Genomic DNA, 18,318 nt, shown 5'->3' on the forward strand with positions numbered 1-18,318 from the left:
AGACAATTTATCTGAATATTAATGCAGAAAACACGGCAACTTTTTTCTTATAAAGTTCAGCTTCCGATTGATCTGTCAGCTAACAATGCGTACATTCTTTTTTTTTGTTTTGCTTATGTAAAGTCTTTTTACTCACTTATAGACTTGAAATAATTGAAGCTATTACAAACGTTTAATGTCACCTAGTTTGTGAAATTAGTTTCAATCAACTATTCAAGTAAAGTAGGATCATTTGTTATATCAAGAAACTAACAACATAAACCTCAAAGGAAACCCTGCTAATATAAACTAGGGTCTATTTCCATCTAAAGTGTAGTTTGACAATAAGTTTGAAGAGAATATGCACTGATTAACAGAAAAAAAAGTGTTCATCTTTTTTACTTTGAAGACGAAAAAGTACATACGTGCAACATGAGATAAGATAATAAAAAAGGCTTGTAGAGAGCAAAAAAATCGTCTGAGAACTGTTTCCGACCCGTTCATTGTGACTCAGAGGTTGTAACTTTTTGCTGAAGAAGAAAAAAATTTTTTTTTCATCAATAGGGTTAACTTGCAATAAGTTGAATTCTATCATACTGCTTATCTCTGTATCAACAAGACATACTGCATCTATAGCCGAGATGGTCTAGAAGAATTCTACAGAAATTATCTTTGTATGGATCTGTAACGATATTAGATTATCAATCTGACTTTATTCTTTTTTGATTTCCCGAGTGTCTGAACCACTCTTTTTTTCTTAACCCCCCAGGTACAAAACGCTTTTGTTTTTTCCCTCTTTTTCTTCTTTTTTTTTTTTTTTATTTTATTAACCTGCAGTAAAAGAATGTCTCCTCCTATTGCTTCTGGAAACTCAGAGTCCGGTAAGGCTCGTTTCGCTGGTAGTGCCAGTTCTGGTATTCTCGAGTTGATCATTTTTCACCCTGTTGATACCGTTGCCAAGCGTTTGATGAGTAACCAAACCAAGGTAAAACAAAATGAATAATATAGTCGATATTGAATGTGTATTAGCTTTGGTCTTCTACTCGTTCTTTTGCTGAAAACAAGGCTCTTGTGGATCAAGTTGTTTTCAAGGTAAAAATCTCAATGATTTGACAAGGGGGTTCTCGCATATTAATGCAAAAAAAATTTTTTTTTAAAAAAATAGGAAGCTGCCAGTGCTGGTTTCTTGAAAAAGTATGCTTCTCTTTTCCCTGGTCTTGGTTTTGCTGCAGGTTATAAAGTTGCTCAAAGAGTATACAAGTTTGGTGGTCAACCTTTCGTGAGAGACTACTTGAACAAGCATCACAAGGAATTGTTCACCAACACATTTGGCGAAAAGACAGGAAAGACAGTGATGCACGCTACTGCTGGTAGTTTGGTGGGTATTGGTGAAATTGCCCTTCTTCCTTTGGATGTCTTGAAGATCAAGAGACAAACAAACCCTGAAGCTTTCCGTGGCCGCGGGTTCCTCAAGATTGTTCAAGATGAAGGTATGGGTCTTTATCGTGGCGCTGGCTGGACTGCCGCTCGTAATGCACCTGGTTCATTTGCTCTCTTTGGTGGTTCTGCCTTTGTGAAAGAATGGATCTTCCATTTGCAAGATTACAACAAGGCCACTTTCTTCCAAAACTTCTGTGCTTCCATTGGTGGTGCTGTTGCTTCTATCACTGTTGCTGCTCCTTTGGATGTCGTCAAGACTCGTATTCAAAACCGTAACTTTGAAAACCCTGAATCTGGTCTCAAGATCATTAAGGATTTGATCAAGCATGAAGGTTTCGGTGGTTTCTTTAAGGGTTTAACTCCCAAGATTTTAGTGGTAAGTGTTTTCAATAAGAGAGAGAAAGAGAGAGCTATGATGGATAACACATTTGATGATAGGTTGGTCCCAAGTTGATTTTCAGTTTCACTGTTGCTCAGCAATTGATTCCTGTCTTCCACAAGATGTTTGAAGGCCAAAAATAAGCTCATGTCAAATAATTGTGTATAGTTAAAAAAAAAATATTAAATCTTAGCCAATGATATCAAACTTCCCCCTCCATGTAATAAAAAAAAAAAAATTTGAATACAGTCAACGCTTATTGGTTTATATTTAGTCCATGACATCATTTCCTTATGTTAAAAGATATGTGGATAAAGGTGTATTTTAAATTTTAGCAGAATACAACTCGTTTTATTCATATTTTCAAGGAACAAGAGGAGAAGGAGTAAAGTAATAATAATATTTTTTATTTGCTTCTCTAAAAAAAAACACAAGAAAAAAAAAAGCGAGAAAAAAGAAAAAAGAGAAAGAGAAATAAGAATCGGTTTTTTATACACAAACGAGCGCGGTCTTGCTTGGCGAACTTCATGTTCTAAAAAGGGCACTTGTGGCGAGTAACAAAAACCCTTTGATTTGATTCATCATGGCGTTCTTAAAAATAAAAATGGTCAAAGGGGGGAAATGTTTATTTTTAACGAGTTATTAATAGAATATGTATGCAAGTTATTCTCATTGTCATAAAGAGGAAAAAGCAGGGTCAGAATGCAAACAAGTTCAAAAATGAAACGCACGGCCGTTTTTTTCAATGGCAAAAATTCGCCCGATACAACCGAGTTACATATTTGGCACATCTTGGCGTACACAAATAAAACTAAAACAACTTGCTATCGACGCGTTTTTTGTTTTGTTTCGTTTTGTTTTTTTTTCTTTTTTTTTTTGCTTTTTCTTTTTCGTTGTAGTTATGGATTTAGTTGGTTTAGTTTTGCAAAAATAGTAAGCAAGGGTTCATTCTTTCTGATGACGGGATAAGAAAAATATAAATAATTTTTTTTTCGTGTCCATTCAGGGGGAGCCAATCAAATGTGTTAAAGCAAGACCAAATTTGGATTTGATCAGGTAGTACATGCATTTGGTTCCTTAACTTCTTGGAATATAAATAGAGCCACTTTTTTTCTTAAATTTTCTTTTCTTCTTCTCCATCCACATTTACTTTTTAGCTTTTATTCTATACCATGACTGCCACAAAAAAAAAGAATCATACCAACAAGCCTTTGAAATGGACAACACAGCGTTTAAATCTGAATAACTCAATGAAACCAGCTTACCGCGTTCATAAGCGCACACCTTCTCATGCTACAACGCGTCCTGCAGTAATGACAGCTGAAACTGAAAAAACACCTTTCAATGAAATTGAACAATTGGAACGCGAATTAGCTTTTACGTATGACACAGTGGCTACTATCACGGTTCATTTTGAAAGTCTTCATCATGCATATACCTCTAGCAAGCCCCAATTGGACCAATCTAAAACGGCCACTCGTCTCGGTGAAATGGAAAAAGAACTCTTGACTGCTTATGATGATTTGGGTTTACAGGTAACTCATTTGGAACGCAAGATTGCCAAATTGGAAAAACGCCTTGCTCAACTCAAAGGTACACTTCAATCACCTCCCATTCCAGAAATCGCCTCTCCTTGCTCCTCTACTGATTCTGCTATTTCTGATTATATGGAAGATTGGATCTATCAACCATTCGATACCAATACTTTTATGTGTCAAAACAACTATCAAGACTTTATGCCAATCTATAACTCAAATCTTGAATATGCTTTTGTCATTTAAGTTCTCTTTATCCTTGCTCATTCCCATTCTTTATTCCACTCTTTATTTATGTTTATTCTATGCTTTACTTTCGTTTTTTTTTTGTACTCTTGTGTTGTCTATATTATACCCTTTCATTATGCTTATTCCCCCCCCCCTTTTTTTTTTATTTATATGCATTGATCCTTTCTTTATTTGTAAATAATAAATCCTTTTGTGTTTATGTATGACAACTAAAACGGAACAAACGGAAAATGTCCATTCTGAGTAACAACCAAATGGATTTTGATATCTAAAATATGTTAAAGAAAAAAGAAAAAAAAAAGATGCATGATATCATCAAGTGATGCCATCTGTGTTACTTGAGTACTTTAGTTCGGAACCAATCAGATGTAATCGGATAGAGCTTATTTTGTCCAAACAAACGTCACACATGGCCAAGTGGCGTATGCATGCTAAATGGTTTAGCCACAATAGAAGCCACACATATATATATATATATTTATTTATTTATTTAAAGAAATTAACGTCTTGGAGGACCAGAAGGTAATTTACCACCTCTTCTTGCTACAGGAACACCAATAAGACTTTCTTCTCTTCTTCTTTTGGTAGCTGTATTATAAGAAGAAGAGTTGTAGGGGGTATACGCTGATTCATGTTCATATTCATCCATTTTTAGTTCATCATTCATTTCGTCATCGTCTTCTTCTTCATCAGATGAAATTGTATTGTATTGAGGTTGAACAGAGGGTGCCAGATTTTCATTAGCAATATGCTGTTCAACCCATGTCATAGCATCATTGAATGACTCATGGCCCAAATAGAATTTACCTTCTCTTCTTTCAAACAAGTAATCTCTTAAACTCGTAAAATCTTTAGCAAACAGAGACACTGAACGAGGACGGCTGACAAGAGACACATACTTGCCAAAAGTAAGAAATTCCAATGCTTTCATAGCACATTGATGCCCGTCTCTTTTTGTAAAGACATGTCTGTAGTCCTCATGCTGAACAATGGATGTAAAGATATGAAGTACGTGTTTCAATGAGCTAATGAGCGCTGGTGGTGGATGGAATGAACCCGAGACAAATTCAACCAGTGGTCTGTTGCTGCCTTTGAATTCTTTAGGATCATTCTTCAGTGCCAAGAGCAGATGAGCAATCATTTGGAATAAGTCGGCTGTTTTCTTTCGCTGCAATACATCCGATATAGCAGCATGCTCTTGAGATAATTGTCGGCATAATTTGGCTACATGTGTATTGTGTGCTCTTAATCTTTCAGCTGAAGTGATGGCCACACCTAATTGTACTCGAGAAAAGATTTCATACTGTTTTATTAGTCTAGTTATTGTTGTTGATACATTACCTCATCATCTTCTGAAATATCAGAGTATTCCACTAAGACATCATAAGCACAAGACACAGACAAAAGTAGATGACTTACCACATACAAACTCATAACTATTGAATTTATCGAGTAAATCTTCATTCAAGAAGGATTTCGGTTCTGGCTTTGATCCTATTTTATACAGAATCATGAGTCACAGAGCATAGATACTTGATCTCCTTACTTCTTATGGTACTTTCTTCTTCATTGTCTTTTTCTGTATCTGTCATGTCTGCATAATAAGTTGACACAGGTTCACCAGAAGAACTATCAACATAAGGGATCAAGTTTCGCATAAACCTATATGGATGAATAACATGTCGAGTCCATCTCAATTACCTTCGCATCGAAGTCAATCTTTGTTTGCCATCAATCACAATACGTGTTTGTTTGCCTCTAATTTTTCTTGTAGCAAATAGCAACGGAGGGATATAGTAGTTATTCAATATTGAGTCAACCAATTCACTCATTTTAGCAGACTCCCATACAACAGCTCTTTGATAGGGAGCATCCTATAGTCGATGGTTACAAGTTGACACTTATTACGATGATGATTACCATGATCAGTTCTTTCTTTCGAATCATATCTATCAACAACCTAAGCAAATATTTCATTTATTAGATCTAAATACCTTTTAGCTTCCAAGTAGATAGCATACGAGTCTTGGGTACCGGTAATTCTCGATGAACCATACTATAAAGAAAGAACAAAGATTTTTTTTTTCTAGACGCGTCAAAAAAAAACAACTAATGATCAAACGAGATCACGTGATCTTAAATCCTTCAAAAATGCTGCGAATCTCTTTTTCTCTTTTTCTCTTTTACGCTATGGAGGATAATACAGTCAGTCACTTTGTTGTATTGTTTACTGCTCAAAAAGCAAGAAAGAACAAAATCTGGCAAGACGGTAAGCCAAAGAAAGAAAGGTCTGTTTGTATGTATGTCTAACCTAGTTCAGGCTTTCTCAAGTACTATAGTTTTAATAAAAAAGTAAGCAATACTTGAGTAGCATAAGTCCTAACCAAATCCATAGCTTGTGTTGATTGATGAAAAAGGCTATAATATTGACAGGTAGATAGAAATTAATTGACAACATGACTATTTATATATGTATATGTAGGAAATTCAATAAGGGTGGTAGGCCTGCTGTAGGTGATGAATTGGAATTTGATGGACATATAGTGACAATAGAAGAATATCAATCTACAGAAATAGCCAATGTTAATCAGCCCAGTCGAGTCAATGTTAATCAACCCAGTCGAGTCAATGTGTCGCTACCTGATAGACAGCTCAATAAAGAGCCACCCAAGGAAAATGTACAGAAACAATCAAAAAATGCACCTTTTAAACCACCTTCATTTGTACCCAAGAAAAGAATGATAAAATCTGATTCAGAAGAGGAAGACCCAATGGATATTGATGACAAACCAACCCTTCCTTCTTCAAGTATACCCACATCTTCTACTGCTGTTACTCCTCCAGTTCAACCTACTCCAGCTCAACCCACACCTATAGGTTCTTCTTCATGTGTCCCATTAAAAAGAGCTCGAATGGGTCTATCCAAGAAAACAACATCTGTATTACATCAACATATCGCTCAACAAACTACTCCTCCACCTCAACAAACATCATTTCAACCTGCTTCTAGTATGACTGCACAAGCAACCACAAACACGCCGAAACACGCATCCACAGAGACACCAAAAGTATCCCCTGAACAAACCATCAGTGGCCACAAGGACCCTACAGAAACAAAATATACGTCCATGATCCTACAGTTCCCCAACAGTCGAAAAGCACTTGGCCTCGTGAAATCCAAAAACTACCCTAAACGATCCAAAGTTGTGCCTGCTAAATTCAAGAATCCAGCACTCTATCAGAATACATTCCGAGCCATCATTAATGAACATTTAGATATCTTGTTGTTAAACTATGGCATGTATTTTCATTCTGTGTATGAGAAACTCGGTAAAAACAAGCACGGACAAGACCTAGAGCGTACTATGCGATCCAAAGGTATTGCTATCTATGTTCAAAACGAATTAAAGCAAGAGAATCCACGCTATGGACAGTCAACATTTAGACTGATGCTGCGTTCGAATCGGGAGCATCACAGTAAATACAACAGAGACGATATTTGGATCATTTCGAATGTGCCCAGCTTTGAATCAAGCCAGACATTTCTGGCTCGAAGTACGTTTTTTGGTCCATTTTCAGATGGATCTTTGGAACTCCATTGTTTGTCTGCTCGAGATGCGCGTGTGGCTTCTCAGGTAATGAAAAAGGAGACTAGTGTCTATGCTCTTCGCACGATTTCTGCCAGTACTGAATTTATGATGTTGGATACCTTGGACCAACAGCTGCATGAATTACCTGTCTTGCCTTATCTTCTATCCAACCCTCGTTTATCCAAAAAGGCCAAGCCATTGCCTACACTAGAACACATTCGACTCACACAACACGACCATGTAGATATAGAAGCTAGAATAAGAGAGACTATTCAGTATCACAAACTCAATGCAGATCAAGAAGCTGTGTTACGACAAGTAGCTAAAAGTGTGATTTATTGTCCTGGTTGGAATGAACAATTAGAACAGCCTATTGTATTGGTGCATGGTGTGTATGGCTCAGGCAAGAGTTTTCTTGCTGCTGTAATCATCATCTTTTTGCAAGACTTGATTGATACTGTGAATGGAAAAAGAGAGCCTGAAGATGCTATTTCATTCAAAATCCTTGTTTCTTCTATGACAGTAAGTGAATAGAAAAAAAAAAGAGAGAGAGACCTACTTACTGTTAAAAATAGAATGTTGCAGTAGATCGCATTCTTCAGACATTGCTTAAATTAGGCTATGATCATTTTATTCGTATTGGAAGTATGAAGAAAATCGCCAAGAATTTATTGCCTTTTACAGCTAAAGCCAGGGCATCCAGTAATGAAGGTAAAAACAACGTTTGTCATGATGATACTCACTTGTCAATCAGAATTAAAGGAATTGGAACAAATGCTTGAAGATAGTCAAAATACAGAAGAAGACATGGACCATATTGCTACTGCCATTCAACGGTTTCGTAAATCAGAAAGTACAAATCAAATCCATGCTGTGCAAGTGGTTGGTACTACCTTCATGTCTTCTACGTTTGAAGTATTTGATGGTATTCAATTCCCCCTGATTTTAGTAGACGAATCATCTCAATTGATGGAACCTCTGACATTGGTGCCCTTGGCCAGGTTCATGTGCCATCGCCTAGTAATGATTGGTGATCCCTTACAATTACCGCCTACGTTGGCTACAAATGCGGAAGAGTCCAAAGTAGGACAAGGATTGGACAAGACCTTGTTTGATCGTATGATGGAAATGGGGTATGATTCTATTATGCTGCGCACACAGTATCGTTGTCATCCTCGTATTTCCAACATCAGTAACAAATTGTTTTATGATCAAAGGCTGCTGAATGGTGTGGATGCACAAGACAGGAAGCCATTGATTGAAGGATTGCCTACTTTGTTATTTGTGAATGTGGGTGGATTTGTAAGTAAATAAGGACCTTATCTTAAAGAAAGAGAGAGACTGATCAAAAAGACAGGAACAAAAATCAAAGCATACCAATAGTTATTGGAATGAGGCAGAAGTAGCTGTTTCTGCTCATATTATCCAATCTTTATTATCACTTCAAATCCCAGCTGTGGATTTAGGTGTGATTTCTTTATACAAGGAACAAACAGATAAACTAGTAGAATACTTGAAATCCACAGATGCTTCAAGTACAAACAGAAAAGTACAAATCTCAACTGTGGATGCTTTTCAGGTAAAACGCTGAATCATACTAGGGTTGATTTAACTCCTTTTTCTCCATCATTCAGGGTGGTGAAAAAGATGTGATTATCTTGTCTACTGTGAGGACAAGTGAAAGTCAATTTATGGACAATCAGTTACGTATCAATGTGGCTCTGACCCGTGCTAAAAGGTAAAAAAGAAAACACATAGACATAGATGTACTGACTTTAACTAGACATTTGATCATTTTGGGCAATCAAAATGTGTTTTCCATGAACCCATTATGGTCCAATATCTTATGGGATTGCCAAGGTAAGATCTAAAGAAAAGAATATGTACACTAATAGCGATAGAACACTGCATGAATGCCAAGAGTGTTGCTGTTTTATTATCCAATCTTAAAATAGATTAAAACTTGAATCTTGCCCATTCTAATTCGCATTGCCTTGCATGTCTTTGATCACTTTGTCTTAAAGACCATTGAAGGGCCTTGAATTGGTCTAAATTATGCTGTGGTATAAATGGACTAGGATGTGTGCTTTTGACCAGTAAATCCCCATACATTTCAGGATCGTATGGTGGTTTCTTTGTCTTTACTGTCTTGTCTAGTCTGATCAATGCCTCCAGCCTTGCTTTCTTTTCATGCGTCAATTGAATCTTCTTATGCGATATAGGCTTAGGGTGAATAGACCAAGGTACTGTCTCAATCATAGGGAGGAATGTTGATTTTTCTTTCCAGGTCCAGTCTTTTAATTCAAAAGAATCCTTGTTATCAAAGTAAGCTTCTAAGCATACACGGGGCAAACAAGGCTGAGTTGCTGTATGATGCTTTATTTCGTCTAGGCGTTTGAGTACCTTGAACTCTATTTGCCATCGTTTATTGTTGGCTAATGTGCCTGGCTGTCTGAATGGTTCCATCACACATTTTACTTTTCTGGCCAATGCGTAGTCAATTTCTGTCATAGGTTAGATTGAGTGTAACCTGTCTGATTGTACCTGTAGTCAGCACATCTGGAAAGTAACCCAGAATATCTTGACGTGTTTCATCATCTACCAGCATGACTAAACACAGCAATGTAAAAGAGGGAAAGAAATGACGCGTATTGTGCCTGTTGACAAATAGCTTACGACGGCATGACAAATCAAAAAGGGAAATTATTCATTTTAGCTATATGATTTCATACACATCGGAATCACAAAAGCAAAGGTAGATTCGGCACTTGACTAAAAGTGTCTAAAAGGTAGGACAAATAGTGTCTTTTTCAAAAAACGAATGATTTTAGCACACAAGCACCAATAATCTGGATGTAATCCCTTTTTATATATAAAGCAATCTTTTCTTCTTCTTCTTCTTCTTCTTTTTCCTTAGTATGCCCTCTTTCGAAAAGATGACACCTTATGATGAATTAGAGAAATTACAACAACAGTTAGACGATTTACAAGCTGACAGAGCAGCAATGGAAATTGTGTTTACTTCATTAAAAAACGCATTTCTAATATATCCTCATGTCGATTGGGAAGAAGTAGACAAGGAAATATGCAGGGCTTATGATGATTTAATGGCGCAAGTACGACATCTAGACCGTTCTCTAAAACGATTGGATAAAAGCATAAAATTAACAGAAGCCAGAGTTAAATCAATTGTTTAGACATTTATACCTTAATCTATACCTACTACAGACACTAGCTATGATTGGCAGAAAAAATGTTGTCAATCTAATCACCTTTTAAATAAATTCTTTTCTTTCTTTTTTCATAATTTCTATTTTATTTTGAAGCAAAAAGCATACGTGTCCTTAACGTATAGCAAAGATGATACAATGCGCTAAGCTTATGCTGGTGCTGACTGCATTCTGTACAAGCTTCAGAAGCAATGCCAGAAAGAAAAAATCAAGATGACATTGCTTTGGTAACAGTATGCCGAAGAATGATTGAGAAAAAAGGCTGGATAGAGAGCAGAACCGAAGAAGCATTTATTGATCAACATCTATTTCCATTCATTGAGCCAACTTTGTTGAATGATGATAGTTTGACATACTCTAGAAAGAAACCAATCGATTTGCATATCGTTTTCTAACTCGAGTTACAGTTAGATCTTCTAGAGGAATCCCTTTGCTTGACAGCTCGCTGTCAGCAAGCCAGAGCAAGGATACTTGCTAAAAAATGATGTCTGACTTCTGCCTAATGCATGAATCCCGAGGTGAAGATGTGCAACTGTTGGCTGTTGAAGTAAAACCTCCTTGAGCAAAGCCAACTCAACTTCTAAGCGACCGCTCAAAATTGGGCTTGGAGTTGAAGAGGATGGTAGATCAATAGATCCAACATCTTTTGGCATACTAGTAGAAGGTAAGTTTTTTTTTTCTATAGAAAAAAAGCATTTCCAAATAAAATAATACTATAATGCCTTAGGTTTTGACTGCTCTCTGTTCAACTGCTAAATGCAAGAATGTGGGGTGTACCTCTTTGTTCAAGAAGAGAAATTTTCTTTGTTGAAAATAGGCAATGACTTGGTGCGATCTTTGGCCTGGTCTTGGGTCTTTTTAATTTGTTTTTTTTTTTTTCAAAAAAAAAGAGCTAGAAGGAAGGCTTTTGTTTCTTTGAAAGATAAAATGGATCTTCCGATTGAAAGGTCTCTTTCACAATTGAAAATATTGTAAATAAACCTCTGAAATAAACTCAAATATGAATATCGCATTTCTTTACATAATTGACTTGCTATCACAAAGCTTCTATTTAGCTTTTTTTTGTGCATATTTAGCATTAACTTAAAGAGCTGCAAGTTCTATATCGATTGAGCTCTGGATAAAAGAACAAGAGAACCAGTGATATCATGTCTTGATATTGTTTAATGCGTAAACAGTTTTCGTATCATAAAGATACATTATTTATTGAAAGAAAAGCCTTTTTTCTTTGACTTTTCAGATGTCATGGGTCTACCTAATTCTAAGCGATGTTTCCTTTCTTCTAAATCAACCAGTTGTTTATCAAGCGCCTCTTTCATTTCCTTATGACGTGCATATAACTTGATCAAAGTTAATTATCTTCATCCAGATATTATTGCTTTACCTCAACTTCTGATTGCTTCAATTTTGCTTCTTTTTCTGCAACTTTAGCTTGGAATACAGCTCTCATTTCTGCTTCCATTTTACTTAGTTTCTGTTCATGAGCAAACCTTTCTTCTTCCATCTTTTGTGTAGGACTATCGAACCATATAAGTTCATTGAATCAACCATGATGACTTACTTGACTTCCTTAAATACAGAAGAATCTTGTTGAATGCCCATCGCAGCTAGTTTCTCAGTACGATAATTTTCGTAAAGGACATCATTGGTATATTCTTTTAATTCTTCCATATGTGTACTACACGATAATGAACACAAATTTACACAAGGTAATTCTTACCGGATCAACATTTGTCGAAGCTTAACAAAATCACAGTGTTCTTCGTTATCAACCTCAATTACACCCCAAGGATATTTACGACCACGCACACGACGACCACCGTCAATTTCGAATTCCTTGTCAGAACCAACAACAGCAAATGGAATCTTGGACATGATTTCCTTGTTTTCTGCAATGGTTTCTTGATCGTCGTATTCGTACACAGGAGCTTGATAGATTTGAATTTTATGATAAGCAATGTCAGCCAAAATGCGCTCCTTAAAGGCAGCAACTTCTTCTTCTGTCAATGTATCTGCCTTGGCAATCACAGGAATCAAATTGACGCGGGTATGAAGACGACGCATGAATTCGATATCCAAGGGCTTCAAGGCATGGCCTGTGGGTGCAATAAAGTAAAGACAGGCATGAATACGGTTATCCACCATACGACGACGATTCACACGATTTTCTTGCTCAAGATAAGCATCAAATCTTGATTCAATGTTGTCCAAGATAGGCCTCCAACTATAATGGGTGAATAAGACACAAAGAACGTGTTGTATTACCTTTCTTCATTATTAACAAAATCACCAAAACCTGGTGTATCAACCACAGTCAATCTCAATTTAACACCGTTTTCTTCAATGTCTGATGTGATAGATTTGATCTCCACTGTCTGTGAAACTTCTGTCGTCAATTCCGGTAGTTCCTTTGTTGGGTATAGCTGAGAATGAAACAAGGTATTGACCAATGTAGATTTGCCTAAACCAGATTCACCTTTGTATATGTGTAAGAAACAAAAATGACTCGATCCATCAAACTTACCAACTACCATACAGGTAAACTGAAATCCAGTTTTTACTGATTTTCTGTGCACCTGATTAGGCAAATTGGCAAAGCCAACGTAACCTTGGAGTTTTTTGTGGATCACAGTCATCTAAAAAGAACATGTGTGTGAATAATTGAATTTAAATTTTGAGTAACACACTATCGTAATGATAACTTTACGCCACTAGCACTTGTTTGATCTATTATTTGTCTATTGGTCATTTCCTTTCTTTTACTTTATTTTATTACCGTTCATAATCATAAAGAGAAAGAAGAAGGGAAATAGTCAAGAAGGCAAAGTAGAAAAAAAAAAAAAGGGGGAAAGGAATGTGTGTGTATATAGAATAATCTCCTATAAAATATGTTGACAATAACTTTTTTAATTGGTATCCGTCTGTGCATGATTGACGAAAAAAAAAAAAACTTGAGTGTGTAACAGAGATAGCTTGTGATTTTATCTGGAAATAGTTGCTTGATTGGTTGGGTGTTTCTAAATAGAGCAAGCCTTTCTTGGCTTTAACTAGATCAAAAAATTTGTATATAAAAATAACAGCTCTTTTTTTTTTTATTATTACTATTTTCTTGTTCTTTATATTTCTTACAATGATAATGGATACTTGCCAAACAAAAGCTTCTATTTATGATACTATACCACACCTTGATTCTTGGTATCAAAACAAGACAGCTACTGTGGTGCCTTGTGTAAATCAAAAGAAAAGAAAGACTTGTTCCAATACTGTTTCCTTTTCTGATGCTCCTCCTTCTGTCTATTGCTACCAAGAACCCAAGGAACGGCCTACACCTTTAAAAAGAAACAACAGTAGTTCTGAACAAGGTAAACAAGCAAAATCATGATTTATTTCAAAACTGACCTTATCATTAGTGAAAGGACTTTTAAGATACTGCACAAGTAAACTTGCGCGACAGCGTTCTTAATATACCAACAACAACAACAACGACAACAACAAAAGTACACTTTATTATTATACAATATAATCTTCTTTCTTTATACGCTTTACTTCTACTTTAATTTCCTCTTTTAATAAAATCTCTCTTTTTAATGTCTTTTCAAGGTTCTTTAAATCAGCAGTAAACAAGACCTAATTTTTGATTAAATGATGTCAACCTGTGTATACTTACTGAATGTGCCCAGCCACTATAATCACCAAACAAGACTCGGAAATGATTGCCTACTTCAACATAAAGCTTTTGATTTAATGTCTTGGCCTTATTCTTGAACCCATAATCTCTCAAGGCAATTTGCCATACATGTGTATCTACTGGAATCGATTCTGAATGATCCAAGGACATCAAACACTTATGGGGAGTGAGTAAGTGAGTGCTGAATACAAACAACAAGGAACTTACGACACAATCAGCCACCTTAGGTCCAACCCCTTGAAATTCCATCAAGACTGCTTTTGCTTCTTCATAAGGCACTTGGCGCAACGTGTACAGCCATTGTTCTTCTAGATCAGGGTGATCTTGCTTGAGCTTATGGGCTGTGTTAGCAATATATTTAGCTCGATACCCAAATCCCAATTGTCTCAAGGTGGTTTCTAGCTGAGGATCCAGCGTAAGTTCATGCAGTGTAGGAAACTCATAAAACATCTGCTGTTCATATTCACCAATCTGTTTACCAAACCGAGTGCATAGTTTATCGATCATGAGTGAAATACGAGTGATATTGTTGTTACTAGAACAAATAAAAGAAATCAAATTCTCCCATGGATCTTGTCGAAGCATACGAATGCCTTGAAATTGAGCTGCTTTCTTTGCAAAATTAGCATCTAAGGCTGACCATCGTTCATAACAGGCTTGAAGTGAGACTCGATCTAATTGAAAATAGTCTTTGATGTCTTGTATTGCGTCATCTTTCAGTTCCTGTTGATATCCATACATGATAGTGGAAGCTATATATATATACAAAAGACATCAATCAAAAGTCAACATGATCTATATACAAACGAGTTTCTTTAAGAACAACAAGTCGACCATGAAGTACAGAAACCCTGTTTATGGGAAATGAGAATTTTTTTTTTATGCATCGATTACCAATGATCTTGGATCTGTTTCCAACGAAAGGACTGTCCACATCGTAATGAGTTGAGTCGTAACTCATGAGGTGAGATCATCAAGTCTTTCCATAATAGTTTATTTGCTTGCAATCTCAACATGAGTTGTTTGACAAAAAAAAAAAGAAAAAAATCAAAACAAAAACGCCCTCAAGAAAAGGGTAACACTTGCTTCTTTTTTCTTCTTTTTTTTTATCCTTTTTGTTTGGCATGAAGTCCTTCAAACCAAACAAATCTCATTCCAACCCGAACTTTCGATGTTCTGCCAAAGTAGTTGAAAAACTTACCAGAAGTCCAAGTAAACATATGAAAAGACGAACTGCAGGTTTCGCGCTTTCTCCCTTGGCTGGTTTATCGCCTCGTAGGACAGATCGATTGGCACAACCTGCAAAGAGTTCGGCCATGATTCGAAAAAAAGCAGATGGATTTTGTGAGATTATTGAGACAAAAAGGGCATGGGGATACCTTGTTCAGGGCCGAGGACATGTCTTTACACTCGATAAGGGATTACACAACAGACAAGAGTCCGAGGCTGCTGGCTATGTCATTGGTACTGGTAATGACTGTGACATTGTGTAAGTTATGTTTTGTTTGTTTGTTTTTTATATTGATTCTTTAGTATTCATCATGTTAATGCTGAAAAAAGACACGCTTTTATTTTCTTTGTAAGTTGATCATGAGTATGCATACAAATTGATGAGCAAGTAGGAAACACGGTTTGATCATGACAAACATTCTACACCAGTGTTTATTTGCAATCACAGGTAACACAAGAACAATAAAATTAAAAAAAAAAAAAAAAAAAAAAAGTAGCTTACTTTTACTTTGTTAGTACGAATGGAACTTGGATCAATGGAGAAAAAGTCAAAGGATTTCGAGAATTGGAGACAAACGATATTATTCAATTTCTTGATCCTAGTCGATATCCTTTAGAGGGTAAGCATCATGTTTGTTTATGACAGCTAACTCAATCTGAATAGAAAATCCTTGTTACATCTTTGTGGAATCCACCATGAATGATATCCGAGCCAAATCAATTGATAGTTTCTATAATCTCAAAAGTAATATTATTGGAAAAGGAAATTATGGCAATGTAGTTATTGCAGAGTGTAAAGAGACTGGTAAGACAGTAGCGATTAAAATGATACCCAGAAAAGCATTTGCCAAAAGAGAAGTTTGGAAGACCGCAACCCTTCGAGAAATCAGTGTCTGTATGCTTTTTCCAATTCATGTAAGTGAGTAAGAAATCAACAAAAGTGATTTATAGAATCATAGCCTTGTATTATTCAAGTCAGTCGTATGTTTGAACAAGATCAACAAATGTATATTGTGATGGAATAGTAAGTGCACTTTCTATAGTACCTGAATTCATGTTGTATAGTGGTCCTCATGGTGACTTATTTGATATTGTGGCATGTCGAGACGAAATTTTCAAGGAATATGAAGTCCGTATCATCTTTGATCAAATTGCACATGCTGTTGCGGTAAGATGGTTCAATTAAGTGAGGCTTATTTATCTTTGGATAGTGTCTTCATGAAAACGATATTGTACACCGTGATATCAAGCTTGAAAATGTCATTGTGACCGACAAAAAAAACTTGTATGTCAAACTATGCGACTTTGGTTTCTCGACCTTCATCAATCAGAAACAAGCACTTACGACAAGTTGTGGCACTGCCATGTATGGTAACTATCGGACACCACATTATATACATTCTAATTGGCTTTAGTTGCTCCTGAAATTGTAAGTGCAAGGCCTTATGGTAAAGCAGTGGATGTTTGGAGTCTAGGTGTCTTGTTGTTTATTACTTTGACTTCTACAAGTCCGTTTCCCCAATGTAAGTCTAATGTTTGCACATAATGATGCTGAACTCTTTTTAGTATCAGACGATCAAACAAAATGGGAAAAAGAAAAAGCCATTCTTGACAAAAGCATTAAAGAAGGCAAGTTCACATTTAGTCATCCTTCTTGGGAATATATCAGTGCAGAAGGTATAGAATACAAGTAAACAACATCATGCTCATTCTTTTCTTTTTAAGCAAAAGATTTGATTCAACAAATGATGAAGGTCAATGTAGAAGAACGTATCAATATTGAACAGGTCCTTGTAAGTTATCTATCTATGTATTCATAAACTGACGCTTAAACTAGCAACACCCATGGCTTCAGCAAATCGAAGTAAGTACTTTATCTAATCATCTTTGTTAATGATCTTTATTATAGAATGCAGAAACATTCAAGACAGGATTAAAGCGTAATCCTATGCTTGTTAAATACCTCGAGAGAAAATAATTCATCTTGTTCATACCACTAATCAATCCCCCCTCCTTTCCCTCTTTTTTATTTATTTATATATCTCTGTCTTTGCCCCTTCTTCATTCTCTCTCTTTTCTCTTTCTATAAAAGACCAACTAGACAGACATGAAGTGTATTCTGGTAATAATCAAATAAAGAACAAAACTTGAAAATAAGACTTAATAGACCATTTATTCTTTTTTATTCATGATATGGGACAACAGTACGAAGAATATGGCAACATGAAAACACCATAATAAAACAAATAAAAACACAGCGAATCCACATTCGTCCTAGCCTTTATCATGCAAAAGAAACCCCATGAAGTGTACAATAGGGAACACTACATTCTTGATTTCTTTGGCAGGTATAAAGGGAGTCGACAAAAGAAAACTGTTCATGCGACATTTTGTATCAAATACAGACTTCAATTTATCCATGAATAGCTGTTTCGGCTAAACTTGGGAGCAAAGCAGACAATTATAGTCATTTACTAGAATAAAGTATATTTTTTCAGGTTTCTTATGCACCAATCCTTTTTTCTTGGGGACTACCATCTACCGGGCATGTCCGCAGAGCACCAAGCAGAGAGGGAATGGCTATAGAATACTCCTATCCACTCCAAAAGCAACCACTCTTGTATACATGTACAATTTTCTAAAGAAAAGGAGGTCACTGTATTTTATCAATTGATTACATGTCACACAATAAACAGGTTTTTATTATTTATCACATAGAGAAACCAATTATTTATCAAATCAAAGATAAACGATTTCTTTGCGTGAAAAAAGAAAATTATAAGGCAACATAAAAAGAATAGAAAAAACATAAAGCTAATAGTAGCTATATTCTCAAAATACTTTTCTTTGGAATTGACAGAGTGTTCGTCATTAATACATTTATACATTTTGTATTTTTTTAGGACTACCCTTTCTCTAGACACAGTTGTATGAACTATTCCCCTCTCTATTTGGTACTCTGCGAACATGTTTGATAGGGAGTGGTGCATAAAAAACC

The 18,318-nt window shown here is 35.9% G+C and overlaps 10 protein-coding genes across 10 annotated transcripts; 5 read left to right on the top strand and 5 right to left on the bottom strand.

Moving 5' to 3' along the window:
* Positions 1 to 140: 140 nt before the first annotated feature.
* B0P05DRAFT_560188 (uncharacterized protein) lies at positions 141 to 512 on the bottom strand. The gene is made up of 2 exons (XM_051580347.1): positions 270 to 512; positions 141 to 217 (listed from the first exon to the last, which is right to left on the bottom strand). Exon 1 carries the CDS (start codon positions 481 to 483, stop codon positions 289 to 291), a length of 195 nt encoding a protein of 64 aa, XP_051430465.1. The 5' UTR covers positions 484 to 512; the 3' UTR covers positions 141 to 217; positions 270 to 288.
* A 274-nt stretch (positions 513 to 786) lies between these two features.
* Positions 787 to 2,051, top strand: B0P05DRAFT_560191 (mitochondrial carrier domain-containing protein). Its single transcript, XM_051580348.1, has 4 exons — positions 787 to 964; positions 1,009 to 1,071; positions 1,145 to 1,795; positions 1,858 to 2,051. The coding sequence occupies exons 1-4, from the start codon at positions 824 to 826 to the stop codon at positions 1,939 to 1,941; spliced, it is 939 nt and encodes a 312-aa protein (XP_051430466.1). The 5' UTR covers positions 787 to 823; the 3' UTR covers positions 1,942 to 2,051.
* Positions 2,052 to 2,605: 554 nt separating this feature from the next.
* B0P05DRAFT_560194 (uncharacterized protein) lies at positions 2,606 to 3,730 on the top strand. Its single transcript, XM_051580349.1, has 3 exons — positions 2,606 to 2,731; positions 2,805 to 2,854; positions 2,956 to 3,730. The coding sequence occupies exon 3, from the start codon at positions 2,971 to 2,973 to the stop codon at positions 3,577 to 3,579; it is 609 nt and encodes a 202-aa protein (XP_051430467.1). The 5' UTR covers positions 2,606 to 2,731; positions 2,805 to 2,854; positions 2,956 to 2,970; the 3' UTR covers positions 3,580 to 3,730.
* Positions 3,731 to 4,081: 351 nt separating this feature from the next.
* Positions 4,082 to 5,637, bottom strand: B0P05DRAFT_591351 (uncharacterized protein; the record flags this gene model as incomplete). Its single annotated transcript, XM_051582901.1, has 7 exons — positions 4,082 to 4,885; positions 4,924 to 4,955; positions 5,002 to 5,076; positions 5,129 to 5,244; positions 5,284 to 5,456; positions 5,503 to 5,531; positions 5,577 to 5,637. 7 exons carry the CDS (start codon positions 5,635 to 5,637, stop codon positions 4,082 to 4,084), a joined length of 1,290 nt encoding a protein of 429 aa, XP_051430468.1.
* On the top strand, positions 5,463 to 8,443 carry B0P05DRAFT_285529 (uncharacterized protein). The gene is made up of 6 exons (XM_051573441.1): positions 5,463 to 5,851; positions 5,903 to 5,934; positions 5,978 to 6,015; positions 6,065 to 7,694; positions 7,748 to 7,883; positions 7,935 to 8,443. The coding sequence occupies exons 1-6, from the start codon at positions 5,629 to 5,631 to the stop codon at positions 7,952 to 7,954; spliced, it is 2,079 nt and encodes a 692-aa protein (XP_051430469.1). The 5' UTR covers positions 5,463 to 5,628; the 3' UTR covers positions 7,955 to 8,443.
* Positions 8,444 to 9,073: 630 nt separating this feature from the next.
* Positions 9,074 to 9,935, bottom strand: B0P05DRAFT_285491 (uncharacterized protein). The gene is made up of 2 exons (XM_051573440.1): positions 9,717 to 9,935; positions 9,074 to 9,676 (listed from the first exon to the last, which is right to left on the bottom strand). The coding sequence occupies exons 1-2, from the start codon at positions 9,778 to 9,780 to the stop codon at positions 9,129 to 9,131; spliced, it is 612 nt and encodes a 203-aa protein (XP_051430470.1). The 5' UTR covers positions 9,781 to 9,935; the 3' UTR covers positions 9,074 to 9,128.
* Positions 9,936 to 11,554: 1,619 nt separating this feature from the next.
* On the bottom strand, positions 11,555 to 13,242 carry B0P05DRAFT_285550 (Septin-domain-containing protein). Its single transcript, XM_051573442.1, has 7 exons — positions 13,179 to 13,242; positions 13,110 to 13,129; positions 12,927 to 13,038; positions 12,668 to 12,878; positions 12,123 to 12,626; positions 11,964 to 12,080; positions 11,555 to 11,919 (listed from the first exon to the last, which is right to left on the bottom strand). Exons 1-7 carry the CDS (start codon positions 13,189 to 13,191, stop codon positions 11,775 to 11,777), a joined length of 1,122 nt encoding a protein of 373 aa, XP_051430471.1. The 5' UTR covers positions 13,192 to 13,242; the 3' UTR covers positions 11,555 to 11,774.
* Positions 13,243 to 13,498: 256 nt separating this feature from the next.
* B0P05DRAFT_560226 (uncharacterized protein) lies at positions 13,499 to 13,954 on the top strand. Its single transcript, XM_051580350.1, has 2 exons — positions 13,499 to 13,764; positions 13,813 to 13,954. The coding sequence occupies exons 1-2, from the start codon at positions 13,533 to 13,535 to the stop codon at positions 13,863 to 13,865; spliced, it is 285 nt and encodes a 94-aa protein (XP_051430472.1). The 5' UTR covers positions 13,499 to 13,532; the 3' UTR covers positions 13,866 to 13,954.
* On the bottom strand, positions 13,813 to 15,125 carry B0P05DRAFT_560232 (DNA glycosylase). Its single transcript, XM_051580351.1, has 5 exons — positions 14,985 to 15,125; positions 14,898 to 14,941; positions 14,298 to 14,842; positions 14,070 to 14,246; positions 13,813 to 14,029 (listed from the first exon to the last, which is right to left on the bottom strand). Exons 1-5 carry the CDS (start codon positions 15,104 to 15,106, stop codon positions 13,913 to 13,915), a joined length of 1,005 nt encoding a protein of 334 aa, XP_051430473.1. The 5' UTR covers positions 15,107 to 15,125; the 3' UTR covers positions 13,813 to 13,912.
* On the top strand, positions 15,071 to 17,480 carry B0P05DRAFT_560235 (kinase-like domain-containing protein). Its single transcript, XM_051580352.1, has 13 exons — positions 15,071 to 15,579; positions 15,624 to 15,669; positions 15,713 to 15,768; positions 15,837 to 15,940; positions 15,985 to 16,235; positions 16,280 to 16,344; positions 16,386 to 16,488; positions 16,532 to 16,691; positions 16,736 to 16,843; positions 16,887 to 16,997; positions 17,046 to 17,113; positions 17,158 to 17,184; positions 17,230 to 17,480. The coding sequence occupies exons 1-13, from the start codon at positions 15,215 to 15,217 to the stop codon at positions 17,296 to 17,298; spliced, it is 1,533 nt and encodes a 510-aa protein (XP_051430474.1). The 5' UTR covers positions 15,071 to 15,214; the 3' UTR covers positions 17,299 to 17,480.
* The last annotated feature ends 838 nt before the right edge of the window (positions 17,481 to 18,318 follow it).

This window comes from Gilbertella persicaria, assembly GCF_025201335.1.
Source record: "Gilbertella persicaria strain CBS 190.32 chromosome Unknown B0P05scaffold_57, whole genome shotgun sequence".
Classification (NCBI taxonomy): domain Eukaryota; kingdom Fungi; phylum Mucoromycota; class Mucoromycetes; order Mucorales; family Choanephoraceae; genus Gilbertella; species Gilbertella persicaria.